This window comes from Marmota marmota, unplaced genomic scaffold, assembly GCF_001458135.2.
Source record: "Marmota marmota marmota unplaced genomic scaffold, marMar, whole genome shotgun sequence".
Lineage (NCBI taxonomy): Eukaryota > Metazoa > Chordata > Mammalia > Rodentia > Sciuridae > Marmota > Marmota marmota.
Genome location: NW_026000037.1, coordinates 3,176,824 through 3,201,226, shown reverse-complemented (window position 1 = coordinate 3,201,226; position 24,403 = coordinate 3,176,824). Strand labels below are relative to the sequence as shown.

The 24,403-nt window shown below is 44.8% G+C and overlaps 1 protein-coding gene across 2 annotated transcripts in view; it reads left to right on the top strand.

The window, feature by feature from the left end:
- The first annotated feature begins 557 nt into the window (after nucleotides 1–557).
- Nucleotides 558–24,403, top strand: part of Ankrd50 (ankyrin repeat domain containing 50) — a 43,831-nt gene continuing 19,985 nt past the window's right edge. For both annotated transcript variants that reach the window (XM_048812030.1, XM_015479022.2), the window contains exon 1: nucleotides 558–1,338. In XM_048812030.1, the coding sequence (XP_048667987.1) occupies nucleotides 827–1,338 (512 nt within the window). In that variant the 5' untranslated portion in view covers nucleotides 558–826. The remainder of the gene's footprint in view (nucleotides 1,339–24,403) is intronic.

The window sequence follows — 24,403 nt, the reverse complement described above, 5'->3', positions numbered from 1 at the left end:
GGAGAACTTTTCATTTTAGCAAAAACAATAAAAATAATAACTGCACTAGTTTCCCACTCCGTCGGTTGACAACACACCTATTTTCCCAGCAGAAACCCGGGATCTAGACCTCGGGCGCAGGGCGAGCGAACAGCGTGCGCCTCCTGCACGCAGCGAGGTGGCGGGCGGCGCTGCAGCGGAGCGTCCCGAACGGGCGGGCGGCGGCGGCCCGGCAGCGTCCCCCTCTGCCCATCCCTCGTGGAGGTCTGAGCTGGGAAAGCATCCCCGCAATTCAGTGGACGGAGAGGCGACCAGGCCCGCGCGGGGCAACGAGCCCAGTGGCCTCGGAGGCGCGCAGCGAGGGAGGGACGCGGCCCCGCAGGACAAAGGCAGGCTCGCGGCCGAGGGAGGCGGCGACTACCAAGAGCTCAGGTCGCCAGAACGCACTACCGCCCTGTCCTCCGCCCCCCGTGGAAAGGCGGAGCCCCGACGCCCGCCCCGAAAGGCGACCCCACCGAGCGGCAGCGGGTCCCCAGCGGCCGCGCACGCCCGGGCACGGGCCGCCAGGGAAGCNGATGGAGCTATATGATCCATCAAAATATACAAAAACTATTGGCAAGCTTTGGAACCAGTTGTTTTTACATCTGTTCAACAATTAATATATTCTCTGCTAATCAAGACTATAGAAGCAAATACAGTCATGCACATTGTATTGATAAATTGTGACTGTTGAATTTTTCTGTAACTGGTTACTTTTATCATTCAAATGCAAGTTATGTCCAAATGGATATAAAGACTATATTGGTGTACCTAGCTCCTAGCCAGTGTTGAAGATAGAAAACCTATTATGACTAATCCTTGGGAAGAAAAAGTCTGCAAAATGGCCCAAACGAGTTTACTGCAAGGGAAGCAGTTTTACTGTAGGGAGTGGGTTTTCCACAAGCTTCAGCATTGCCTCCAGGAGAAAACCAGCTGCTGCAGTAGTGCTGTCAACACACCATCCCTTGTGATGAATTCTGGGAATAATGCTGGTGCTGTCTCAGGAAAGGCAGCTGCCTGGGGTGTGTTGTTGGTAGGAGGGCCTGGTAGTGGCAAGACAGCCCTGTGTACTGAACTCTTATGGCCAAGTTCACCTACAAGCTTGCAGAGAGGTTTACATCGCCAGGCTTTGGCTTTTCATTTCTGCAAAGCCCAGGACTCTGATACTTTGTGTGTTGGAGGGTTCGTTAGAGGTCTGGTTGCCCAGATATGCCGCAGTGGACTACTCCAAGGATATGAGGACAAGCTACGAGATCCAGCCGTTCAAAGCCTGTTACAGCCTGGGGAATGTGAGAGGAACCCAGCAGAAGCATTCAAAAGGTAACAGTAAATAATGTCATAGTGTTTAGGTTTCTGTGCAATTAGTGATTTTTAGCTAGTTATTTTTTTTTTTTTTTGAGGTACTTTTTCTAGTGCTGTGCAGTTGGGCTTAATCGGTGGTTGTGAGTACAACTGTTTATTTTAGTATGGGAAGAAACAGAACTTTGTGTTTCACAGTATATAGATTAAAAATAAGTCTTAACTGTTCTTGTTTAATAACAGAATGTTCCGTTTCTAACAGTAACTGTCAGTGGTAAGGGGAGTCTGTTCTTACGATAAAGAAGAACAGTTAGCTGCCTGGAAACCAGGCCTCATTTTCAGGGAGGATGAACTATCTATACTACGAGCTGAAGTAGAAGAACTCTCAGTGTAGAAGCCAGTCAGTACCTTTTTGTTTATAGCATATTATTTTTTACATGAAAATTTCTCCTTAAAAGGCATCATAGGCATTGAGAGTCTGAAGAAAATTTGCTAATGTGGTTTTGGGATTATTCCCATATTAACTTATTGAGAAGTTGAATTATAAATTTATGTGATATTTATAAAATCGTGAAAATTTGGGATTATTTAGTTCTTTTAGTGAGTGGTGCAGAGAACATTTTTCCCCCTAATTTTAGTTAAGCATTTGTTCATGGTGAGTGGACTGATCTAAGCAAGTTGCTTTTTGAAGTGGCTGCAGATTCAAAATTTGCTCAAGAAAACATAATTTCTTGAAAATATGATTTTTGCCTGTCACTTCCTTGGTCATTGTGAAAGTGGCAATTGGTTATTGTGTGCTGGCTATTGCCTCCCTTCTACTTGAGTGACTCATTTTGCCACACACCTTTTTCTCCCCATATTAACTAGGCTTTAGCAGGTAAAGGTTTGTGCCCCAAGGATTATGGAACACTGTGCACTGGAGGTTTGTATGAGTGTGTCTCCAGGAGGACTTGGAACAGTTTTGAGTAGCTCTGAAAAGGGAGATGCTTATTTTTATGGTCTCCTCAAATCTAGAGTCATGAAATCCATAAAGTTTGAAGGCATATTGATAATATTTAGTAATTATAGCAAACAGTATGTTAGTCATTGTTCTAAGAGTTTTATAAATATGAAACCATTTCATCTTCATAATATTCTGTGAGGTCATCCCCGTTTACGTATGAGGAAACCGAGGGGTGGAAAGTGAAGTAAACTGTCCTAGCTAGTTAAGTGGCATTTGAAGGATCTCTCTCCATATTTTTAATAATAGGTTTATTTTAAGGACTTGATGAAAAGGGAGTGATGTAGAAGTTGGTGTGCAGTGAACTTGGAGAGTGAGGGCTGGTTCACAGTGTGGCTAAGAGTGAGGAATGATAGTGTAGAACTTAAACTTGGGAGGGGCTATTAAACTCACAGAGTTTGCTTTTGAGAAGTATAGGACTCTTGGCCTTTTAATCTGTTAGTGCAGTCCAGTAGAAGTCAGGGTGCGTCTTTTGGTCACCAGAATCAGGCTTAAAACTGTTACATCATTCACCAGTCTATGAGGATGTCTGAGTTAATGCTTGTGGCACGGACGGGAGATGGCAGGTGTGATGGAGCGGGTCCACTGTGCAGTCACTGTGATTGAGCCAGTGAGGGAGTCTTGAAAATGAAACTTTCCCTTTCAGGAGACTATGGTCTCTACACAGAAACATCTTTTATTACTTTTTCTCAAGATAACCATCAATAGTGGAGACCTGAGTTTTAATCTCTTTGTCATCAGTAAGTTCATAAACTATTTGGGTGACACCTGAAACAATTACTTTCAAAGAATTCAAGAAGACCCTAATTAATTACAATTATATAATTTTGTATTTTATTGGAATGCATATATAAATTTCTAACACCTAAATGTTTAAAATCCTGATAACTATATATTTTTGATGTTCTAATACTTAAGCATACCTCTCACTATAGTATCATTGATTTTTCTAAAAGAAATTTTTCTCTTACTCAGTTGTTCCTCATATTTTCTTTTTCTTGTGTAATTTACAGTTAGTATCTAATCGAAGGGAAGAAGAATTTAGAGCTGTGTGTGAAAACCGCACCAGAATTTTTTTTTTTGATTGACAGTAGGTGCTATTCTTGATAGTGGGTGCTAATCACATTGTCTTTCCATCCTATATTTCCTGTGTCTACACTTGCTTGCCCTTTTACCACATTAACCAGTAAGAAATCCCTCACCGGATGCTGCCCCTCCATCCTGGATTTCTCACCCCCCAGAATGGAGGACTGAAAAAACCTCTCTTGTTTATAAATTCCCCATTCTCTGGTATTTTGTTGCAGAAGCAGAAAATTGTCTAAGTCAACTGACTTCTTAAATAGGTCCTTCAAGGAATTTTAATAGGAACATATTCTATCAGGGCATGTATAGTTGTAATTTAACAGCCAGACAGTGGGACAGAGGACCATTGTTTTCAAGGAGTTGTGGTATTTTGAAGGAGATAGAAGTAGCTATGTGATGAGATGAAATATTAATATAAGCAAAGATACGCAAAATCTTTTTTTTTTACTTTAAACAAAAACAAAATCCAAAACCAGCTTTTATATTGTTATTTTCTTAACATTTAAAATTTGATAATGTTGATAGTTCCACATAGTCATGTGAAATAATTTATTAGTAGTGAGATATTGATAAAGAAAAAACCCTTATTCTCAGATCCACTAAGCTGGGGAACTTTCAGAGAAGTGATTTAGTATAGATGCTTTTTTTTAACCACTTAATTTTTCTTCAGTTTTTCGTTCTATTTTTCCCAATATTTTACTCTTAATACTAGGTGAAACACATAATATTGTATGCTGACTTCTTACATGCAATGATATTACTGAGTTCCATTTTCCTGAATAACAAAGAGAGGTAGAAGGAATTTCATATTAATCTAGTTCCATACTGTCATGTTCCCTTCTGACTTGGCACAGTATGTCAGATTTAGTTGTCATGAAATTTTTTTAATATCAATAATAAAAAATTATTATTTTTAAAAATATTTTTTAGTTGTAGATGGACACAATACTTTTATTTTATTTATTTACCATTTTGTGGTGCTGTGGATCAAACCCAGTCCCTCATATGTGCTAGGTGAGTGCTCTACCACTGAGCCCCAGCCCAAATATTCTTTTAGTTGTTGATGGACCTTTATTTATTTATATGCAATGCTGAGAATCGAACCCAGGGCCTCATACATGCTAGGCACGTGCTCTACCACTGAGCCACAACTCTAGCCCTAATATCATTAATTCCTAACCGCAAATATTGAGAGCAAACGCTGTGTGTTTTTGAGAACAGTTCATAAAAAAATTTCATGACAACTAAATCTAAGAAATGACATACTGTGCCAAGTTAGAAGGGAACATGACAGTATGGAACTAGATTAATATGAAATTCCTTCTACCTCTCTTTGTTATTCAGGAAAATGGAACTCAGTAAGTTGGTACTTAATGTTAATACACAGTCATATCATTGCATGTAAGAAGTCAGCATACAATATTATGTGTTTCACCTAGTATTAAGAGTAAAATATAGGGAAAAATAGAAAGAAAACCTGAAGAAAAAGTAAGTGGCTAAAAAAGCATCTACTACTAAATCTGGCGAGCTGTGTTAGGTTGATTTCTGTGGGAGATCAAGCAGTGAGCAGAGTAGGCAGAGTCCTGCCTTCATGGAGCTTGAATTTGAGAATAGCTGAGGTAAATAAGACACATTAATTTCTGTTGTTGCTTTTTCATTGTATTTTCAACTGATTTTGGAGTTTGATGATTTTTACAGTTCTGTCATTAGTGGAACTAAGTTGAAACGATCACGTTCTTAGACTGGCTTCTTCCATTCCTGCCCCTTCCGCTTCTGTTACGGCCCTTGTGTGTCTTGTTGGACGGCCCTTGTCTAGAGTGGGCTTAGAGTGCAGCTCCCTGGCGACCTGGGACTGCAAGACGCCTTCCAGGATCCCGTACCTGGGGAGGGGCTGGAGGGTGGCAGAAGGCTGGGACTGGTTGGAGCTCCGGGTGAACCTACTCTCGGGCCTTGAACCCTGGGGTCTTTGTGGAGCGTGGCTGGCACAGAGCTGGAACTCCCGACCCTCATCCTGGTCATGTCAGAGCCTGTGTTCATTTCAGGCCGACATCTGCAGGACCAGGAGTGAGTCTTCTGTGTGTGGCATGGCTTCCTGTGTGGCCCTGTGCAGTAGGAAGGAAGAGTGTCTTCAGGGCACCCCAGATGAAGCATAGACAGAATGAAACTGTGATGACAATTTAAGATCAGTTGTCTAGGTTTTGAGAGTTCAGCAGGAAACTCGAGTCCATGGTGGAAGGCAGCGTGGCTTGGTAGGACAAGATGGCGAACTGGGAGACCAACCCTGACACTTGTTGTTGTGTCAAATAAGAGTCCCTCAATGATGGACTATGCTTTCCCAGCTTTTTATCTGTTTCTGTAGCATTGATGGTTCTTCACTTTACTCTCTCTCGACTTCTACCTTGAGTTCTCCTCGTACCTCTTCTGTTAGGCATATGTTGTATCTCGTACCTCTTCTGTTAGGCATATGCTTCTTTATGACATCATTTCTGATGAATTTTTTATATTGACCCTAGTGCTTTGTGTGGCACTTCACATACCATAATGCCAGCTGTCCTCTGAGGGAGAGCAGCACACAATGCTGCTGCCCATCTAGACTGTCACAGCCTAGCTGAAAGAACGCCCAAGCTCTTCATAAGAGAAAACTGTCAGATCAGGCGGGGCAGGCTGCGACCAAAGGAGGCAGATTTAAAAGGGCCGCTGAACAGGCTTTATTGAGATATCACTCCCGGGCAGAACTTGATCAGACCCACAGAGGGGACAGGGGAAGGGTCTGAGGAGAAACCGCGTGGAAGCTCAACGGGACTGGACTTTTATGGGGCTTACAGCAGGAAGGGAAGGGCTTGGGACAGGAAAAGGTGTTTCTAGGATCCTTGCCCCCTTGGAGTTGGTCAGGGGAGTTGGCTAAACTCCAGGATTGGCCAGGGGGTCCTGCTGATTGACAGGAGTTAGTCAGGAGATCTGGCTGATTGACAGGCATTTCCGCGGGCACCTGATTGATGTTCTTTTCCGGCACGGGCTGCTTTGTTCTAAGTTGCCACTAAGTCACCACCAAGTCACCACCACCGACCTAACATTCCAGCCTTTTTGGTGATATAGGGCGGCGAATTTCGGTCTAGCTACTTCCTGCTTGTTTAGGGGCATCGTGGCGGGGAGTGGCTCCGGTGTAGGTTCGGTGGGGAGGCGACTGTAGAGGTGTAGGAGCATCTGGTTGTAGGTCACTCTGGCAATTTCACTCACTCGCTTTCGAGTGAACCTGAGGAGGCAGGGAGCAATCATTAATAGAAGTCCTATTACTAATATAGGAGTGAGAATGGGAGTCAGCCACGCAATGAGGGTTGAGTTTAGCCAGCCTGGCCAGGGGTCATTTGATGGCTGCTGTTTAAGCCTTTCACCCAAACGACGGAGGGTGTCAACATTCTCTTCGACCAATCCAATTTCGTTGATATAATAGCAGCATTCTTATTTCAGGAACAGACATGTTCCTCCTTTATCTGCGTCAAAAGATCTAGAGCTCGACAGTTCTGCAATGAGACTTGGGCAAGAGATGTTATTTGCCTTTGTAGGGAAGCGAGAGAGGCGGCTGATGCCTCTACTGCTTCCTGAAGTTGTTGTTCAAGCTTCTGAGTAGCGGTTACTGCATAACCAAGTCCTCCTGCCCCGAGTCCAGCACGGGAGGAAGCCAGGGAGAGGCCAACTACTACTGGTAGAAAGACGGCCCTTCTTGTCCTGGAAAGGGAGGTGGTGACAAGCCATGTTAATTTGTCTCACTGGACAGAGTTAATTGGGGACCAAGGTGGAAGGAACACAAAAAGCAAACGGCATGTTGATGCTTAGATTTTTTGTCAGGGTACCATTGCACCAGGAAAAGAACCCAGGCGGAGCAAAGGTTAAGGAAGAAATTCGAACAATCTGGTCACAGGGTGCAGAACCTGAGGAAGTGTAGCAGCAAGAGAAGTTCCCTGATGAGTTACGAAAAAGAGGTACTTCCTCAAAGGCTGGAGAAGGGGGTCCTTGGGGTCTAGTTGAGGTATTGAGCAGAAAATCAATGGGACTCACAGTTAATGGAGTAGATCCAAACTTGCACAGAGGAAACAGTCTGAAATGTTATTCACTTTGGACAAATTAGGAAGCTGAAGGCCCTGATGTATTAGGGCCACCCATGAGAAAGGGTCAGCTTCAGAATGGGCAACTGTATCCAGCTGGTGTTGGAGTTCCCTCTCTTGCTCCTGGGTGGTTATGTGAATTTGAGGGAGCACTTGTATATAAGTTCTCCAGATTCTGATAGAGGCTGAGGGATGCCTGGCAAAACCCCATGAATAAAATTTACCATCAACACCAGAAGCCCATCTTGGGTTCCATGGGTCCCAAATAGTCAATTTGGTGTATGCTCGATTCTCATAGCAAGGCTTATCTAGAAAGCGTTTTTTGCATGAATTATAAGGGCACCCGCCATAGGTGTCAGGCCAGCGCTTACAAGATTTCTCAGTTTGGTCTGCTATGAAGCACAGCATTGCTGAACATAAGTGGGACGAGGTGGCCTGGTTGAATCCAGTAACATTAAGGGTGACGGCCCGATTACAGTCAGTGAAAGGGCAATCGCCTTGGCCCATAAACTGAGAGCGGGTGGTGCCATCCTGTTGCCATGTCGCTTGGATGTAGAAGCGCCATCTGTGGGTTGGGATAGAAGCTTGAGAGAGATTAATGATTAGTAACAAAAGGAGAGGGTTGGCGAGAAATCTTGAGTTTGGTGGGCCCCAGCATGGAAGTATGACTGTATGGGGTCGTTGGGGGATGGGGAGCCTCCATGTGATGTTGAGGCCTTTGGAGACTAGTTGAGCAACCTGAGAAGTGAAGGCCAGACCGTTGTCTGACTGGATGGAGGTGGGAAGTCCAAACCTGGAAATGATCTGCTCAATGAGAATGGAGGCGACGGTGTCAGCAGTTTCCCTGGAGGTAGGGAAGGCTTCTATCCAACTGTAAGAGAGTGCTATCCCCAAATCACAAACAGTTAAATCCTGTGTCAAGGCCTGACCAAAGAGGTAGGGACTGTCCCTGAAGCCTTGGGGTAGGCCTGTCCATGTCAGCTGTTGAGACCTAAAGGATGTAGCGTCTTCCCATGTGAAGGCAAAGAAGTCAGGATGGAGGAGCACAGTAAAGAAGGCAGCTTTAAGATCCAGGACAGTAAAGTGAATGGTCAAAGGGGGATATGAGAAAGAAAAGCATGAGGGTTGGAAACCACCGGGTGGATGGGAATAACGAACGGCCTCGTTAATTAGGCAGAGATCCTGGACTAAGTGATAGGCTCCTGAGGGTTTGCGCACCAGAAATATGGGAGTGTTGCAGGGGAAGTCAGTAAGGATTTGGAGTCCCTGGGCCAGTAACCGGTCTATAATGGGTTTAAGTCCCTCCCTGTGGGTTTTGGAGATGGGAAATTGGGGACACGAAGGAAATTTAGTTTGGGGTTTCAGCTGGATACGGACTGGCTTGTGGTGGGAGGCTATGAACGGCATGGAGATGTCCCAGATCTGGGGATTGACTAGGTCAGGGGGCAGTGGCACAGTAGGTACTGTCAGGTTATTAGAGAAGATAAGAATTAGAGGAAGAAGGAAGTGGGTGGTAGTGTTTTTGGGGTGTAGTTGGAGGGTGGCTCCTAGTAGTTGGAGAACATCTCTGCCTAGGAGAGGAACTGACAGGATGGAATGACCAAAAATGAATGAGTAAATGGGTGTCCCTCCAGGGCACAGGCCAGCTTAGCAGTTCAGTTTGGGGAGGAGGGTTTGTCATCAATCCCCATAACTGAGATCTGGGAAGGAAACAGAGGCCTAGCATGGGCAGGCAAGACAGAATAGGTAGCCCCCATGTCCACAAATAAAGTTATGGACTTACCCGCTGCCTGGAGCGTTACCCTGGGCTCGGGGGGGTGATGGGGGTCTTCGAGTCTGGGCTTCTTCAGTCTTCTGTGAACCCCAAAAGTTCAGGAGAAGGGACTGCCTGACTGGTCATACCCCTGCGTAGAGGCGCCAAGGAAGGGCCAGCCATGGGGCAGTCGATCTTCCAATGTCCTGTCTGCTTACAGGTGGGGCATGGCCTGGGAGGAAGCCATGGGTCTGGGCATTGGCCAGCCCAGTGACCTTCGAATCCACATTTGAGGCAAGCCTCTGGTGGAGAGGAATGCTGGTCCCCCTCTGAAACTTTTGCTGGAGACGTAGGCCTCAGGGCTGCTGTCAAGGCCTGGGTTTGGGCGTGACCTTTTTCTGCAATGGAGCCTGCTTCAAAGGCCATTTTCACCAGATCTCAGATAGGGGTCTGAGGGCCCTCCTCAGCTCATTTGAGCTTTTTCTAATATCATGAGCCGATTGAGTAATGAAATGGGTTGCTAACACTGTAGCCCTGGTGGGAGACTCGAGGTCCAGCTTAGTGTATTTGGTTAGGTCCTCTGTAAGGCGGTTGAGAAATAAGGCTGGATTTTCATCAGGATTCTGGGTAATTTCCCTCAGTTTATCAAAGTTAACTACCTTATTAGGAACTGCTGGCGTGCCTGCTATAAGATACTGGACCATGTGAGCACAGTGACGGCGACCTTGTGGGCCATCTTGATAGTCCCAGTTAGGTTCGGTTAGGGGAACAGCTGCTTCACCTGTGGGGAGAGTCATATCTGTTAAACGAATTTGGTCAGCATGATCTCCAGCAGCCTGCTGAATGCGGGCTCGCTCATGTGGGGTCAGAGTAGAGGACAGAACAACATAGACGTCGTGTGCCAGGTAAGGTCATGGTCTGGGAGAGATGTCGGGATTCCTTGATACAAGCAGAAGAGTCAGCAGAGAAGGACCCAAGAGGTTTTTCAATCTGGGAAAGATCTTGAAGCGGCTACTTCCCTGAGAGGACAAAGGAACTGTGGGTAATCTGATAAGAGGGATGGGTGGGACTGGGTGTGGGCACTGATGGGAGACGGGTGAGTGGGTGGAGGAGATCATGGCTGTAGGAGAGGAGGAAGAGGAGAGGGGTGGAGGGGGAAGGGTGGTATCAGTGGAAGAGGTGGGCGGAGAAATCAAGGTAGCAGGAGAGGAAGAAGAGAGTGGGGGAGGTGGAGGGGGAAGGGTCTCATCAGTAGAAGAGGTGAGCAGAGTGGGGGAGGAGGCTGGAGGGATCCGCAGATCCCACCCACTGCAGCCAGGTGGGACCCATTCTGCCTGCTCGTCAGAACCAGGGTGGCAAAGGGAGGCATGCGTGGGGAGCCAGAGAGGGAGGGAGGAAGGGCGCACGTGTCTGGTGGCCAGGCAGACTGGAAGCGCAGACTGGGCCGCGGGCAGTGGCTGCAGCAGGGATGGGGAGGGGACGCAGTACCGCTGGGAGGGAGAGCAGACAGGACAGGAGCAAAGAACAGAGAGAAGGTGGAGAGCACAGGGCAGGATGGGAGTGATTCTCAAAAAGCCTGAGCGTTGTTTCCCACTTCCCTGTCCGGCAACAGAAATTGTCCAATTCAGTGAGGGTTTAAAATCAACAGTTCCTTCTGGGGGCCATTGTGACCCATTGTCTCAGTGCAGTAAAATACCAGGCGGTTCTTGAATGAGCCCTAACTTGGCAGAATTTGAATACAGACATCCAAAGGACTTTGGGGTCTAAGGAGAGGACTCTGTGTTTCCCATGACCTTCCAGCACCCTCGGGGGTGAGTGGGAGCAGACGGAAGGCATCCCAAATTCTGTCTGCACTCACCTACGGACAGATACGGGCCAGGGCAGAGGTTGAGGCGTCCCTGCAGCCTCCGTGGGCCCCAGTGGTTGGCCAACCTGGTTGGCGGGGGGCTCTCAGGAGGACTGGGACGTCTCCACAGTCCCCGGAGCCCTGAACAGAACTGGCAGGGCCTATGGCACGCGCGTGACTTACGGATAGACCCCTCGGACAGACAGAAAGGAAGGGTCTGGAAGGTCAGGGGAAAGGAGGAACTTACCCCACTCCTGTCAGCCCAATGAAGGGAGAGGGAAAGAGCCGCTTAGAAATTTCCTGGTTCATTTCAAGGGGGAAGGGATGGGCTTCAATCCCCTGAGGGAGAAGCCCAAAGATCCCTTCCCGGTTTTGGCACCAAGATGTCAGATCAGGCGGGCAGGCTGCGAACAACAGGCTTTATTGAGATATCACTCCCAGGCGGAACTCCATCAGACCCACAGAGGGGACAGGGGAAGGGTCTGAGGAGAAACCACGTGGAAGCTCGATGGGACTGGACTTTTATGGGGCTTACAGCAGGAAGGGAAGGGCTTGGGACAGGAAAAGGTGTTTCTAGGGTCCCTTGCCCCCTTGGAGTTGGTCAGGGGAGTTGGCTGAACTCCAGGATTGGCCAGGGGGTCCTGCTGATTGACAGGAGTTAGTCAGGAGATCTGGCTGATTGACAGGCGTTTCCGCGGGCACCTGATTGATGTTCTTTTCCGGCACGGGCTGCTTTGTTCTAAGTTGCCACTAAGTCACCACCAAGTCACCACCACCCACCTAACAAAAACAGAGATAGTTGATTATTTAGGTCAGTTTTAATTGCAGACCAGGCTGGTATGGTGATTAATTTATTAACCTGCTGTCTGCTGTTGAGCGTGTACGAATATATGGCATCAGTCCAGGTAGTTTTAAGTGGCCAGATAGCTATCTCCTGTCTCAACTGGCTCCAAGTGTTTTGGCACACTCAACAAAGGGGCTGAGAGCAGGAGGGCTGCTGCCTTCTTGCCCTCGCTTGTGGAGTGTTTTCTCCACAGAATATTCTGCTTCCGTAATCCATCTCGTATACCTAGTACCATTTCAGATAGCCATCGCTGTCCATGCTCAGATGTTGTCGGATGAAAAGATCACTGAAAAGTGTTGGGATTGTCCAAATTTAAAATAAAAAACAAATCTATCAGTGTATTTTCAAAAACAGTTTTCCAAGTCTGAGGCCATTTTCCACTGTGGTCCTCTTGCTTTTGACTTGGAGCTGTGTCGGGTGGACTTCAGGGTGGACTTCCACTAATTCCAAGCCTCCACCCCCTCCTCCAGCCCTTTCTCTCCATGCTGGGTTGGGTTCCTGTGCCTCACAGAGAAGTGCATCCTGCTTTGTTGTGGTGCTCTTGGCCACTTGCTGAGCCTGTTGTCCTCTGCCTTGGCCACCTGTGCTTTGGTGGCTCAACATATCGGCCCTGTTTGCATGTTTGTCTGCTCAAAGCCAGCCACACTCTCCGTTCTGCTCTGCAGTCTTGAACTTTTATTCACTTTGGATAAGTCGGGTTTTTTGCTTGTTTGTGTAGGCCAGAGAGAATACAGTGGTACACTACAAATTCAATATATTCTCTGCCCAATTCAGGAAATTTCACACACATATTCCGATTTTTGTGTGTTCCTAGGACAAAAAATAAAAACGTCAATTTTGACAGTATTGGATTCTTACTCCCCTGAAGTGGGTCAGCTGCTGTTTGTGTGGGGGAGGGGGCGTGTGCTGCATGCTCTGATCTGAGCCAAGCCCCGTCCCTGCTTTATAAGAGACCATTTCATTTATTTCATTTATTTCTGTATGTCAGCCTGGCTCTTGGAGGCATTTTCAAACACACCAGGCTGCGTCTTCCTTCAGATGGGCAGCAGATAGCCTTGGGTGTGAACAGGGAGTGCCGTCTCCTCCCTTCCTCCCTGCCTCCTGCTCCTCCTGAACCTCCTAGAATCTCCCATTTCCAGCAGGAGGCTTAGCCTGTTGCTCTGCTCAGTGCTCCATCTGCCTTAGCCCAGAGGCTGTGTTTTAAAACTTTTTTTTTTCATTATTTGAGTGTTCTTCCTTTGAGAACCTCCTGCTGACTGTATTCCTTGCTGTCTCCTCCCCTAGGTTCTCTCAAGAGTACCCCCGAGAACTTCATTTGATGTTCTTTCCTTGTGTGTACCCCTACATTATTTTCTTTCATGGCTCCAAAGTCTACATTAATACAGCCATCAGATCTGCACCCAGAGCCTCTATCTGTTCTCAGTAGCGTCTCTTTGCACGCAGCTGCCCTTTCTCACCCTGGTGTGTTCAGACCTGCTTCTTTACCAGTATTTCTGTTCATTCATTTCTTAAATCCTCAGTGCAGGCCATGTGCCAGATGCATGCTAAGTTAAGCATCAGGGCTAAAGTGGTGCACCAAGTAAGGCACCTAGTTAAGTGGGAGGAGGTACACTGAACAGAACATCAAAACTGGATACACAAGTCGTGTTTGGTGCACGCCATGAAGGTGGGAGAACGTGTGATGAGATGCTCCTGCAGTGTCTGGAGTGCTGGGAAAGCTGATGCACAGTAAGTTCTCCATAATGGCTCCATTCTCTGGGTCCTTTCTACTCAGAAGTGATCTGAAGTTAGCAGTGCTGGCCCCACCTTGGAGGTCCATGAAGAGGCAGAATCTCTGGTTCCTGACTCAGAATCTGCCTTGTAACTGGACCCTAGTGTCCTTGAGATTGAGAAGCACTGCCCTAGGCTGGATTCTAGCATTTTCTTTGACTCTCTCCTATTATATTACTCTTGTCTAAGATATTTCACCTGTTTCTTGGATGAGTTCTTGTGTTCTTTTACTAATTTAGAATTTGTATTCACCTGTTCCTGGTCGGTCTGTTGGATTCCTTTGGGCACAGTTGCCTAGTGCCTTCTGCAGGTCCTTCCTCTTGCCTGTGGTAAGCTGCATAACCAATGCAAATTTCTCTGCTTAGCGTTGAAAACTCTTCATGACTCAGTTCTGCCTCCTCTCAGGTGCACAGCGTGTTTCTATGACCTCAGCAGAGCATATTTAGCACATTCATTCTTTTAAGAAATATTTTCTAAGCATAGCAAACAGTGGTAAAGCTTTTAGCAATATGGACAAGTAAGCGTATTCTTATTTTTTTTAATGTTTAGTAAGAGTATTATATACTTGGTGGAACTATGAAACTTTTAAAAAGTTTATTTAGCCTCTTACTTTGTTGAGTGATTTTGCTATTTTTTAATTTTATGAAATAAAATTGCTTAATTTTATGAATTAAAATAAGTGAATACTTATGGTCTTTTCTTACAAATCTCTTTGAACTGTGCCCTGGTTGGTTGTGATCTTTAGTCTCTATTGATCTCATTGATGTCTTCAGACTTTATCATTTTCTTTTAAATTTCAAACCAATTTCTCTATCCCGTGATCCTAATCTCATAAAGATCCTAAATGTCATTGCCTTTCTAGTGCACCATGTCTTGATTTGACCACACTGACACTGTGTTGGGCTGAGTTACTACCTGTGTTCTTTGTCCCTCTGAGTACCCATGGTCTTCATCACATGGAGAAGTGGGTATCTCCCGCCATGTGATTTTGGCTCATCCCCGAGGTTTACTGTGGTCAGTGGGATATTAGCAAAAGTGACCTGTCAAACAGAGGCTTAAAGTGGGATTTGTCCTCCTGTGTTTCTACCATCATTTCCACAAGAACCTACCCAGGACTTGGAGATGGTCCAGGGTGAGGACAGAGGTGAGGAGGGACAGACCCGTCTGCACCTTTTGTCCAGGAGAGAGCAGATCAAAACACACAGAACAAAGGAGAAATCCTTGTTATTTTGAGTTTTGGTATTTTGCTGTACCGTTGTAAGAAAATAGCTAAAACACAGACTGAGAACATAATATTCCAAAGGGGAAGTTATTATTTTTTTGTTAAAAATCTGGGCATCGTTGTTGATTGCTAAGCTGTACGCAGCCCTTTCCTGAGCCCAGGGCTCCTTTGTCCTCCTCCTCCTGCCTCCCCTCCATGGTTGCTCCCCAGCCACTGTTTCTTGGCAGAAGGACCACAGTAGTGGCCTCCTCGCCGGCCTTCCTGATGCTGGCTCCCTCTGTCTTCAGACAGTCCAAGCCTCAGGTCATGTTGCTGCCCTGCTGAAACCCCCGAGTTCCTCTTGGTCGGCTCCCTGCCCGCCCTTCAGCTTGCCATCTCCCTCTTGTGCCCCTGCTCCATGCTCCTCCCTCACGACCCTGTTACCTTCTGAAGGAGGTGAGTCCAGCCAGCAGGTGTCTGGCTGGCTGCCAGCCTGTCATGGCTGGAGTGCCCTCTTCAGGGCTGCCTCTGCCCTCTCCATCTCCACTGAGCCCTGTGGAGTCTCCCTGTCCAGTCAAAACCACATCACCCTACTTCGTCTTCTTTCTGAATTTTAATATCTGTCATGATCTGGAGTATTTCTGTGTGCCTTCTCCTTTCCTTGACGTCCTGCCTGCCTTTTGGAATGAACAGAGTGAATGCCCATTTTATCCTCCTTGTGTTCTTAGCCTTAGGGACTCAGTAACTATTGCTTGCATTAATGGATAGCTACTTATTTTAATTTAAAACATTGTCATTTTGGTCAGTTGGTAAGTTGTATTGCTTTAACCATGTCAGCCTTTTTCATCTGTGGGGTTTTTTTTTGTTTGTTTTTTGTTTTGTGTGTGTGTGTGTGTGTGTGTGTGTCTATGTGTAGAGAAATTTAAATATACATGAAAGATAGTTATAGATGAAAAGGATCTGTTTTAAACCAGTACTTTTGATTATTTTATTTCTATCTTTTCAAATACTGTTGACATTCCCTTTTATTGACTCTTTTTTTTTAAGGACATTGCATCAGATTATGTCATGTGATGGAGTCTCTGAGGTCCCTTTTACCTCTCCATAAATCTATAATTTCATCTGTGGGGTTCCTATTTCTGAAAGATTATCAGTAAAAAAAATTCATAATTCATTTGGAAAAGGGGGAAAAACTTTATAGGTCTATTCTTAGTCAGTGTGTGTGAAGTTGCTGAGAGAAATAGATGTCACCCAGTGGACCTAGTGGGATTCACAGGGAAAATTAGTGGCACCAAAGGAAATATACAGTTGGAGAAAGGAATTTGTGGGGCAAGTGATAGATTGCCTACCCGCAAGTGTTCAGTTATATAGTGAAATAGGTAGAAAAGCAATATGCTGAGAGCCATGGCTACTTTGCTGCAGCCGGACTGCGGCAGCAATACACTTTTTGCCATATTTGCTTCAAATCTGTATTTGATTTTGTTTTAAAGAAAATAATCTACACTTTTAGGAACCCTGTGTGTCCCTCCTAAATCCGGCCAGCCATAGGTGAGCACCCTGTGAATCTGCTCTTCAACCCCCATGGCTTGAGCACAGAGGAGGTGTGCAGATCGGCTGGTCAGGGTTTGTTCTGTAGCCATGCTTTTCAAGCACCTTCATTCTAGATACCCTTTAAACTCAAAATTTATTGAGGATCCAAAGAGCTGTTTTTTTTATGTAGGTTATATCTATCAGCATTAACTGTATTTGAAACTTAAATTGATAATTTTGTATAATGTTTTAATGTAATGATAATAATAAAACTATACATGCAAACATAAATAAAATTTTGATGAAAGAATACCTATATTATCCAAGCCAGAAATAAGAGGGAATGAAAAACCAAAACCAGCACTTAAAAGAGTGGCTTTTTCATTCTTTGCAAATGGTTTTAAATATTGGACTTAAAGGACAGCTGCATTTCCAGCTCTGCTTCTACATTGGCCTCTGGAAAACCCCACCTCGACCTTGGGAGAGAGTGACTTTTCTGAAATGATCTGAGGCCTAGGGTCCCCCAGGCCTATCCAGCTTACACTTAGCAAACTGCCTTTGTGTGTGGATGGTGACGCACCCCTGGTGTCATCCTGCAGCACCTCTGTGTAACACTGCCCTTTAGGTGTGTCCTGTTGCATGGGGCTAATGATTCACATTCACTAGTGCATGAGCAGAATTCTATTCTGTGAGCCACCATTCAGTTCTCTGTTGTCTTGTTGTGACTCATTTGGAAATGTGCGCAGCTGTCTTACTTCATGAAGCAGTGCTGTGCTGCTGAGAACATTCTCAAGCATCCTTTTGAACCTGTACTAGGAGTAAAGGAGGGAGAGGTGCTGCAGCCCGCTTGCTGGGGGCCAGGTGCTGGGCCGTGGGGTGGGCGTTTTCATCTTCCAAACTGCGACATGCCTCCAACTGCCCTTGGAACTCTGTCCATTTATGGTCTTGTAGTAGTGTGTATTGAATTTTCATTTTCCCACTAGGCCACCAGCTTTTGCTTTATGGTCAGGTTCTGTGTGTTGTGAATTTCTGTTCTGTCTGTGTTGTAATCAGGATAGTAGTGAATGCATCCAGAATCCCTAATATCTAATAATTATGTGTTTTAGTTCTCTTATGGAATTTTCATTGCTGATTTTTATAGCTTCCATTTGTTGTTGGAATTATCCATCTTTCACCCATTTATATACATCTATTTTCTCCAGTATTTTAATCACAGTTATTTTTAACCTCTGGGTAATTTCTCAGCCTATATTAATTATCTTTTTTCTATAGATTACTAATCTCCTATTGTTTGCCTTTTCCTATCTAACAATTTTTTAATTGTATGTCAGATGGTGATAGATGATCATGGTGGCAGAGAAGGCTTTCCCCTTCCCTGCTTGGCCAGGCTGGTGAGGAACTGGTGCAGGTGAGAGCAAGCTGGGCTGGGGTCCTTGCTGATCTTGGGAAGGCCTCTGCTTCCTGTCTGTGCTTGGCATGGTTGGTCTGCTCATCTCTGCTCAGCTCTGATGACTTGCTAATTCACTTCCCTGGGAGATGTTAATGTGTGGTGCTTTTGGCCTCGATTCCTTACACATCCTAGAGAGTTGTGTTTAAAGCAAGATTCTGGCTTAGCAGAATTCTTCTCTCACATGCCACCAGTGGAGCCCTCAAGGTGGCTTTAGACACACCTGGTCTGGTCTCTCAGGCTTCTAAGCACAGCCCACAGTTTAGCAAAGTCCCTTAGAGAAAATGAACCTTGTGTTCAGGACCCATCACACATGCACTCTGCTCCTTAAAAGGGACAGACTGACTCATGCAAACCTTGCTGGCTTTGCTCCCTTGGTAGAGTCCCTTAAGGCAGCCCAGTCCCAATTCTTAGTCTGCACCTGTAGAATTAGCCTGTGTCCCCAAATCAACAAATGACCCCTGAGAAGAAATCAGCAGTCACTTTGTTCCTCACTTTGAAAGAGCTCCTGCTCTGGAGTTCCAATTCATCTCATTTTCTTGCTTTAGCAGCCCCCTCGTGTCTGTAAAAATACAGTTGTCATTTTTCTCTCTCAGTTGCCAGTTGCTACAGGGGAGGTTGGTGCTGGGGCCTACTGCGCTTCATCCTGCAGAAGGCCCTTGACTTTTCTTGTGTTACTGGATTTATGCCTTTGCTTATTAAGTTATTTCCTTTATAAAAAGTCAATTTTGCTATCTCTCCTATCCTCTACTGTCCCCCCTTCCCTCCAGAATACAACAGTCACTAGTATGGCAATATGTAAAAACGTGGATGTGTAACTGATGTGATTCTGCTATCTGTATACGGGGTAAAAATGGGAGTTCATAACCCACTTGAATCAAATGTATGAAATATGATATGTCAAGAGCTTTGTAATGTTTTGAACAACCAATTAAAAAAAAAAAAAAGAAAGTAGCCAAACTCAAAAAGGAAAAAAAGAAAAAAGTCAATTTTGCCCCTGCCCTTATTTCTCTGAACAATACAAGTGCATTTTTTTAAGCCCTTAGCAGTTTGGTGAGTTACTTCAGCTTAGACGCGAGTACACACTCCACTTCTGGGTTTGCTGCCTTCTTGCTGAGTGCTGAGTTTTATTCCCCCCTCTTTGGAACTCTGTTATTCTTACTCCAGGGTTTATTGATCACCTTACCATTCTGTCCCCAGTGTGACCGACTGTGAGGGCTGCAAATGGAAGAAGTTCCTCCTGCAAGCTGCTGACTTTTTAGATTCAATATTGACTTGAAGTGGTCAGTTGCTGTCTCACTGTGGCTAGCTCTGTGTGCTCCAGTGAGCATACTCCCCCACGTTTTTAATTTCATCTTTCTTTTATTGTTGTATTGGCCCAGCCCCTGTCCCAGCTCTGGTTTCAGACAGTGAGTCCTGGTGCTGGAGGCGGGGGACTCCTAGTCCCTTCACTCCCACCAGAAGCACCCAGGCTGCCACCGCACGCTCTGGGGCAAGCAAGGCTCAAACAATGTGGCTTCTCTGTTGCTGACTCTTTAAAATGCTTCTTCTCTTTGGTTATATTTTTCTTTTTGTTTTCATGTTCCATATCTCTGGGCTATGTTTTAGCAAGGGCTAGACAGTTCATAAAAATGTGAAAATATTATAGTCACTAGGCAAAAATCCAGGGACACATATTATCCCACATTTTGGGCAAACTTTTTCCTGATTTTAATTTTCAAGTAATTTACTAGGTTCTTTTGGTTTTTCTTTTAAACTAATAGGTAATATTCCATCCCAAACTGGTTGAAAGTACTAATGATACTTCTTTTTCTTCTTCTTTTTCCACATGCTTTAGATAATGATTGGGTTAATTTTGTTTCTAAGAAAAGAAGATAGAATCTAAGTTTGTTTTCCAAGGGAATACATGATATATTGATTAAAAATTACTAGTACTTTAATTTTTCTGCTTTACTCTCATCTTCTGTAGGAACTTAATTTTTAAAGTCTGGGTTTTTTAGAGAATTTAACAATTTGTTAATGAAGAGATGGTCAGCATGCACTCTCAATGATTTCAGAAAGTGCTCAGTGCTCAGAACTGCTCTTTAGAGCAAGCGAACCTCATGCTCTGGGCAAGTACTCTGCCACTGAGCCACCTGCACAGCCCCTAGATTTATACTGTTTTGATGCTAAATTTCACCAGATGGTAATGACATTTCAGGCTCCAATATTCAAAATAGATAATCTGGTAATGCTACTTGGTGTCAGTCAACTGTCACTATAACAAATGTCTGAGCTAATCAACTTTGAAAAGATTTACTTTAGCTCACAGTTTTAGAGGCTCCAGTCCCTGATGAGGTGAACCCATTGCCTTTAGGCCTCGGGTGGGACTGGTGGCAAAGTAGAAGTACTCTCCGCATGGCCTGGAGGTGAAAGAGGATGAGGAAGGGGCAAGGGTCCCACTGTTTCCTTCAAAGGCCCCCTTCGTGACCTGAAGACCTCCAAGTAGGTCCCACCTTTTATAGGTTCTGTTACTTCCCAGTAACAACAAGTTGGGGACCTGACCTTTATCACATGGGCCTTTATGGGACATTTATCCAAAACATAGCCTAAGTGTTATCTAATTTTTAAAACTTCTTAAAATCAAGGTAATTGATAATGAATGTAGAAAAAAGTATAGATACTTTAAACAGTGTCTTATCTGAGGGTACTTTGGGTAGGTGCACCTTGGTGACTTTGCAGTAGCTAGCATGCATCATGCAGCAACAAGATGAAACCTGCAACAGCAGTCTTTGTGTATTGAAGGCACATTCTGATAAATCACAGAAGATCATTGCTGACACCTTCTTGCTCTGTCTTTACAAGGTAGCAAAAGGATGAGCTAGCTTCTGAGATCTCCTTTACAAGGGCACTAATATCCCATTCCTGAGGGCTCTGCCCCTCTACCCACTCACTGCCTAGAGGCCACCCCTGACACGTTGGAGGCTAGGATTTAATCTGTGAATCTTGGGAGGAATGCAGACATTTGGACCATAGCTAGATGGTTATTTATGTTCAATTTTTAGGTGTGTTTGAAGGAGAAAATGAATTAGCATTTACACCACATTTATTTGATTTATGAGACAAATGCCTTACATCCCTATAACCATCACATCCAAGGAGAAAGCCACTGATTAAAAACAGCTACCAGTTATATCACTCCTTAGACATACTTTTCAGGGTTCACATATGATTCCCTGTGTTTATTATTTGAGAATTTTGGTTCTTTATCCACTTTTAGAAGTAGAGCAGCTTGAATTAATACACTGCTTTCAAGTAGATCAGTAATTTTGGTTTGCTATTATTGTATTCAAAATTTTCTCTTCTGCCCCCATTTTATTTCACCAGATGCACACAGTTTTTCAGAGAAAAACTATTTTTCCTTCTTACTGCACTATTTAGGAGACTTAGGAAGGGGTAAACAATTGCATGACAAAGCAAAATCTTTGTATATTTAGAGCAGAATGAGAAATCGCTCCTAAAAACCGTGTTTTAGTAACATTCCATGATTATTGCAGCAATATTGCATTGCTCATAGGCCAGGGAAATAACTGGAATTTTAGCATTCAGGGAGTTAAAGATTTAAGTATTCTTCTCACTTTTAGAATCACTGGAAAGCACAGTGCGTGCGTGCGTGCGTGCGTGCGTGCGTGTGTGCGTGCAGGAAACTTGAGGACGTCTGAGTCCCAAGTGCAGTGCAGTGGGAGAGTTGCTTTCCTGTTCAGAGTGTGAGTCCCAGAACCTTTCTCTGCTCCTTTCCACCTGGCTTGTCCTCTTGTCTGAGTCCTGTCTGGTTGCTCCTCCTCGCATTCCTACACCGTGTTCTCCCAAGTCCATAACAAAGAGATGCCTTGTGTTGAGTCAGTGCATGTTGGTGCTATTTAATAACAAACATGATTGAAGAGTTTATCTCAGAAAAAATGCTGGAGACACACATTTGCTTAGGGTGTGTGGTCTTCAGTGAATTCTTTCTATCCTTGTTTCTTTATTGCTTTCACATTTTCTCTCACAGATCAATGAATTTAATGAAATATAACTTTGCCTCCGATTGAAAATGAGTTCTCTGGTCCTATTATTTGAACAAAAATAGTGGACCTAACAGCTTTCGAGGACTGGGGAAGTGTTGGGAGCCTATGGCAGTTAGTTGGGGTAAACCGTGACCTTCAATTGGAAAGTGTTTAAAGAAGTAATGCTGTTTATTTCAAATAGCTGCAAATATTTTATTTTAGATTTTTTTGTATTGTCCAACTTTTTAAAATTTTTTAAATCATTTACTTTGTGTTGTTAGAGAACAAACCCAGGGCCTCACATGGTAGGCCAGGGCTGCACTGAGCCACATTTTGTTCAAGTTTTAGTTATCATATGTATTATTTTTAACTTTTTAGTTGGAAATACATGGTTTGGGGAAATGCTCTTGCTGGCATGAAATAGAACTATTAAGAATATTAAAAAAACCAGACTTTTCTCAGAAGGTGCACTTCCCTCGACGTTACAGTGGGCCAGAGCCAGTGGCGGTGAGGTGGTGTGTGGAGGGAGCTTTGCCTTTGAGCTTTTTGTGGTGACACGCTGACGTACTCACCAGGAGCATGGCAGCTAAGGAACTGTGTGACCCCTGCACTCGGAATTGGAATACCGGGTCGGTACAGGGTTGTTTCTCTAGAGCACCTCTGAAGTCTAAAGTCCCCACTATTCCTCTGAAGTGACCACACTGGGTTTTGCCATATTTGAAAGTACCCTTTTCCTAATGATGACACATTTTTTGTTTTGTTTGTTTTTGTGTAGGTTTAACAGGTCCCTGGAGAGCAGTTTAGTTTGTTTCTTCCTAGAACCCAAACCCAAAAGTCACACAGTGGGCCATATTCAGTCCTTGGACACAGTGAAGTGGGGGCAGCACTGCAAAGACGGTAGCAAGGCAAAATGGATGCGTTGTGGGTACAAGATACAGAGTGTGCATTAAAAAGTCCAAGTATGTCAGGAATTTAAGAAAGTAACTAATGTAAGGGAAAAATTTTATAGGAAGTCCTATATTAGAGTTCTCCTGAGAAACCACTAACAAATAGATTTATTATAAGGAATTAGCTGACAGTTATGGAGGGTTAGAAGTTCCAGCTTCTGTCATTAGCAGGCTACAGACCTGGAAAACCAACAGATAGTTCCAATCTGAATTCAGAGGCCTGAGAATCCACAGAGCTGGTAGTTGAAGTGTTAGTCTGAAAGTCGGCATTCTCTAAACCCAAGAAGGACTGAGTTTTTTGAGTCTGAAGACAGGAAAGGCTGGTATCCCATCTCAGGCAGTCAGGTGGCCACATCAGCTCTCTCTTCTAGTCAGGCCTTCAACTCCCCCCCACAGGAGGGGAGCAGTCTGCTCACTGGTCCACTGATTCAGAACCACCCTCACTGACATGCCCAGAGCAATGTTTGACCAGTGCCTGAGCACCCCCTGGCCCAGCCAGTTTAACACATGAAATTAACTAAAACAGCTCCTTGGAGCTGAGTGTGAGCCAGCAATGAACTGTTGGGTTTACTTTTAAAGATGTGACACTGGAATGAATGAGCACTGTTCTGGATATCAACACTAAAATAAACCTGCTTGTTCATTCATTCAGTCAGTAAGTATTTATAGATCCTCACTTTTTGAAGGGTCCTTTGCTAACAGCTAAAAATAGAATGGTGAATGATATGTAGGTGGCTCCTTCTTCCTTGGTTCCTTAGTTAATTACAGTTGTGATGGACTCTGATGGCTGTTCCAGCAGTATAGATGTTGAGATCCTTACCTGGTAGCTTTAGAGCAGTGTATCGCAAAGACCTGCCTGGTAAGTGAAACCTGGGCTGAGCTCCAGGGAGTGGAGAAGAAGGGTGAACATTGGAGCAGGAGAGCAGACAGCTGGGCAGGTCCTACATGTGAAGGGCTCTGTGCCCAGAGCCAGGAGCTCTCCAAGGAGGTTAGTGCGCTCACCAGAGCCGATGGCTGGTCCTGTCCTAGAAGACAGAAACAAAGGGTTGTGACTCAGTGTGCTACTAGGAGCAGATGGCACCTTCCATGGAAATGAGCTCATCTAAGAGCATTGGAACCTCCAGGTACCAACTGGGAAGAAGACGTCCATTAACAAGTTTCTTTTTTCAGGCTGGGGATGTGGCTCAAGCTGTAGCGCTCGCCTGGCATGCGTGCGGCCCGGGTTCGATCCTCAGCACCACATACAAACAAAGATGTTGTGTCCGCCGAGAACTAAAAAATAAAAATATTAAAAAAAATTCTCTCTCTCGCTCTCTCTCTCTTTTTTTTTTATTGTTGGTTGTTCAAAACATTACATAGTTCTTGATATATCATATTTCACACTTTGCTTCAAGTGGGTTATGAACTCCCATTTTTAGCCTATATACAGATTGCAGAATCACATCAATTACACATCCATTGATTTACATATTGCCATACTAGTGTCTGCTGTGTTCTGCTACCTTTCCTATCCTCTACTATCCCCCCTCCCCTCCCC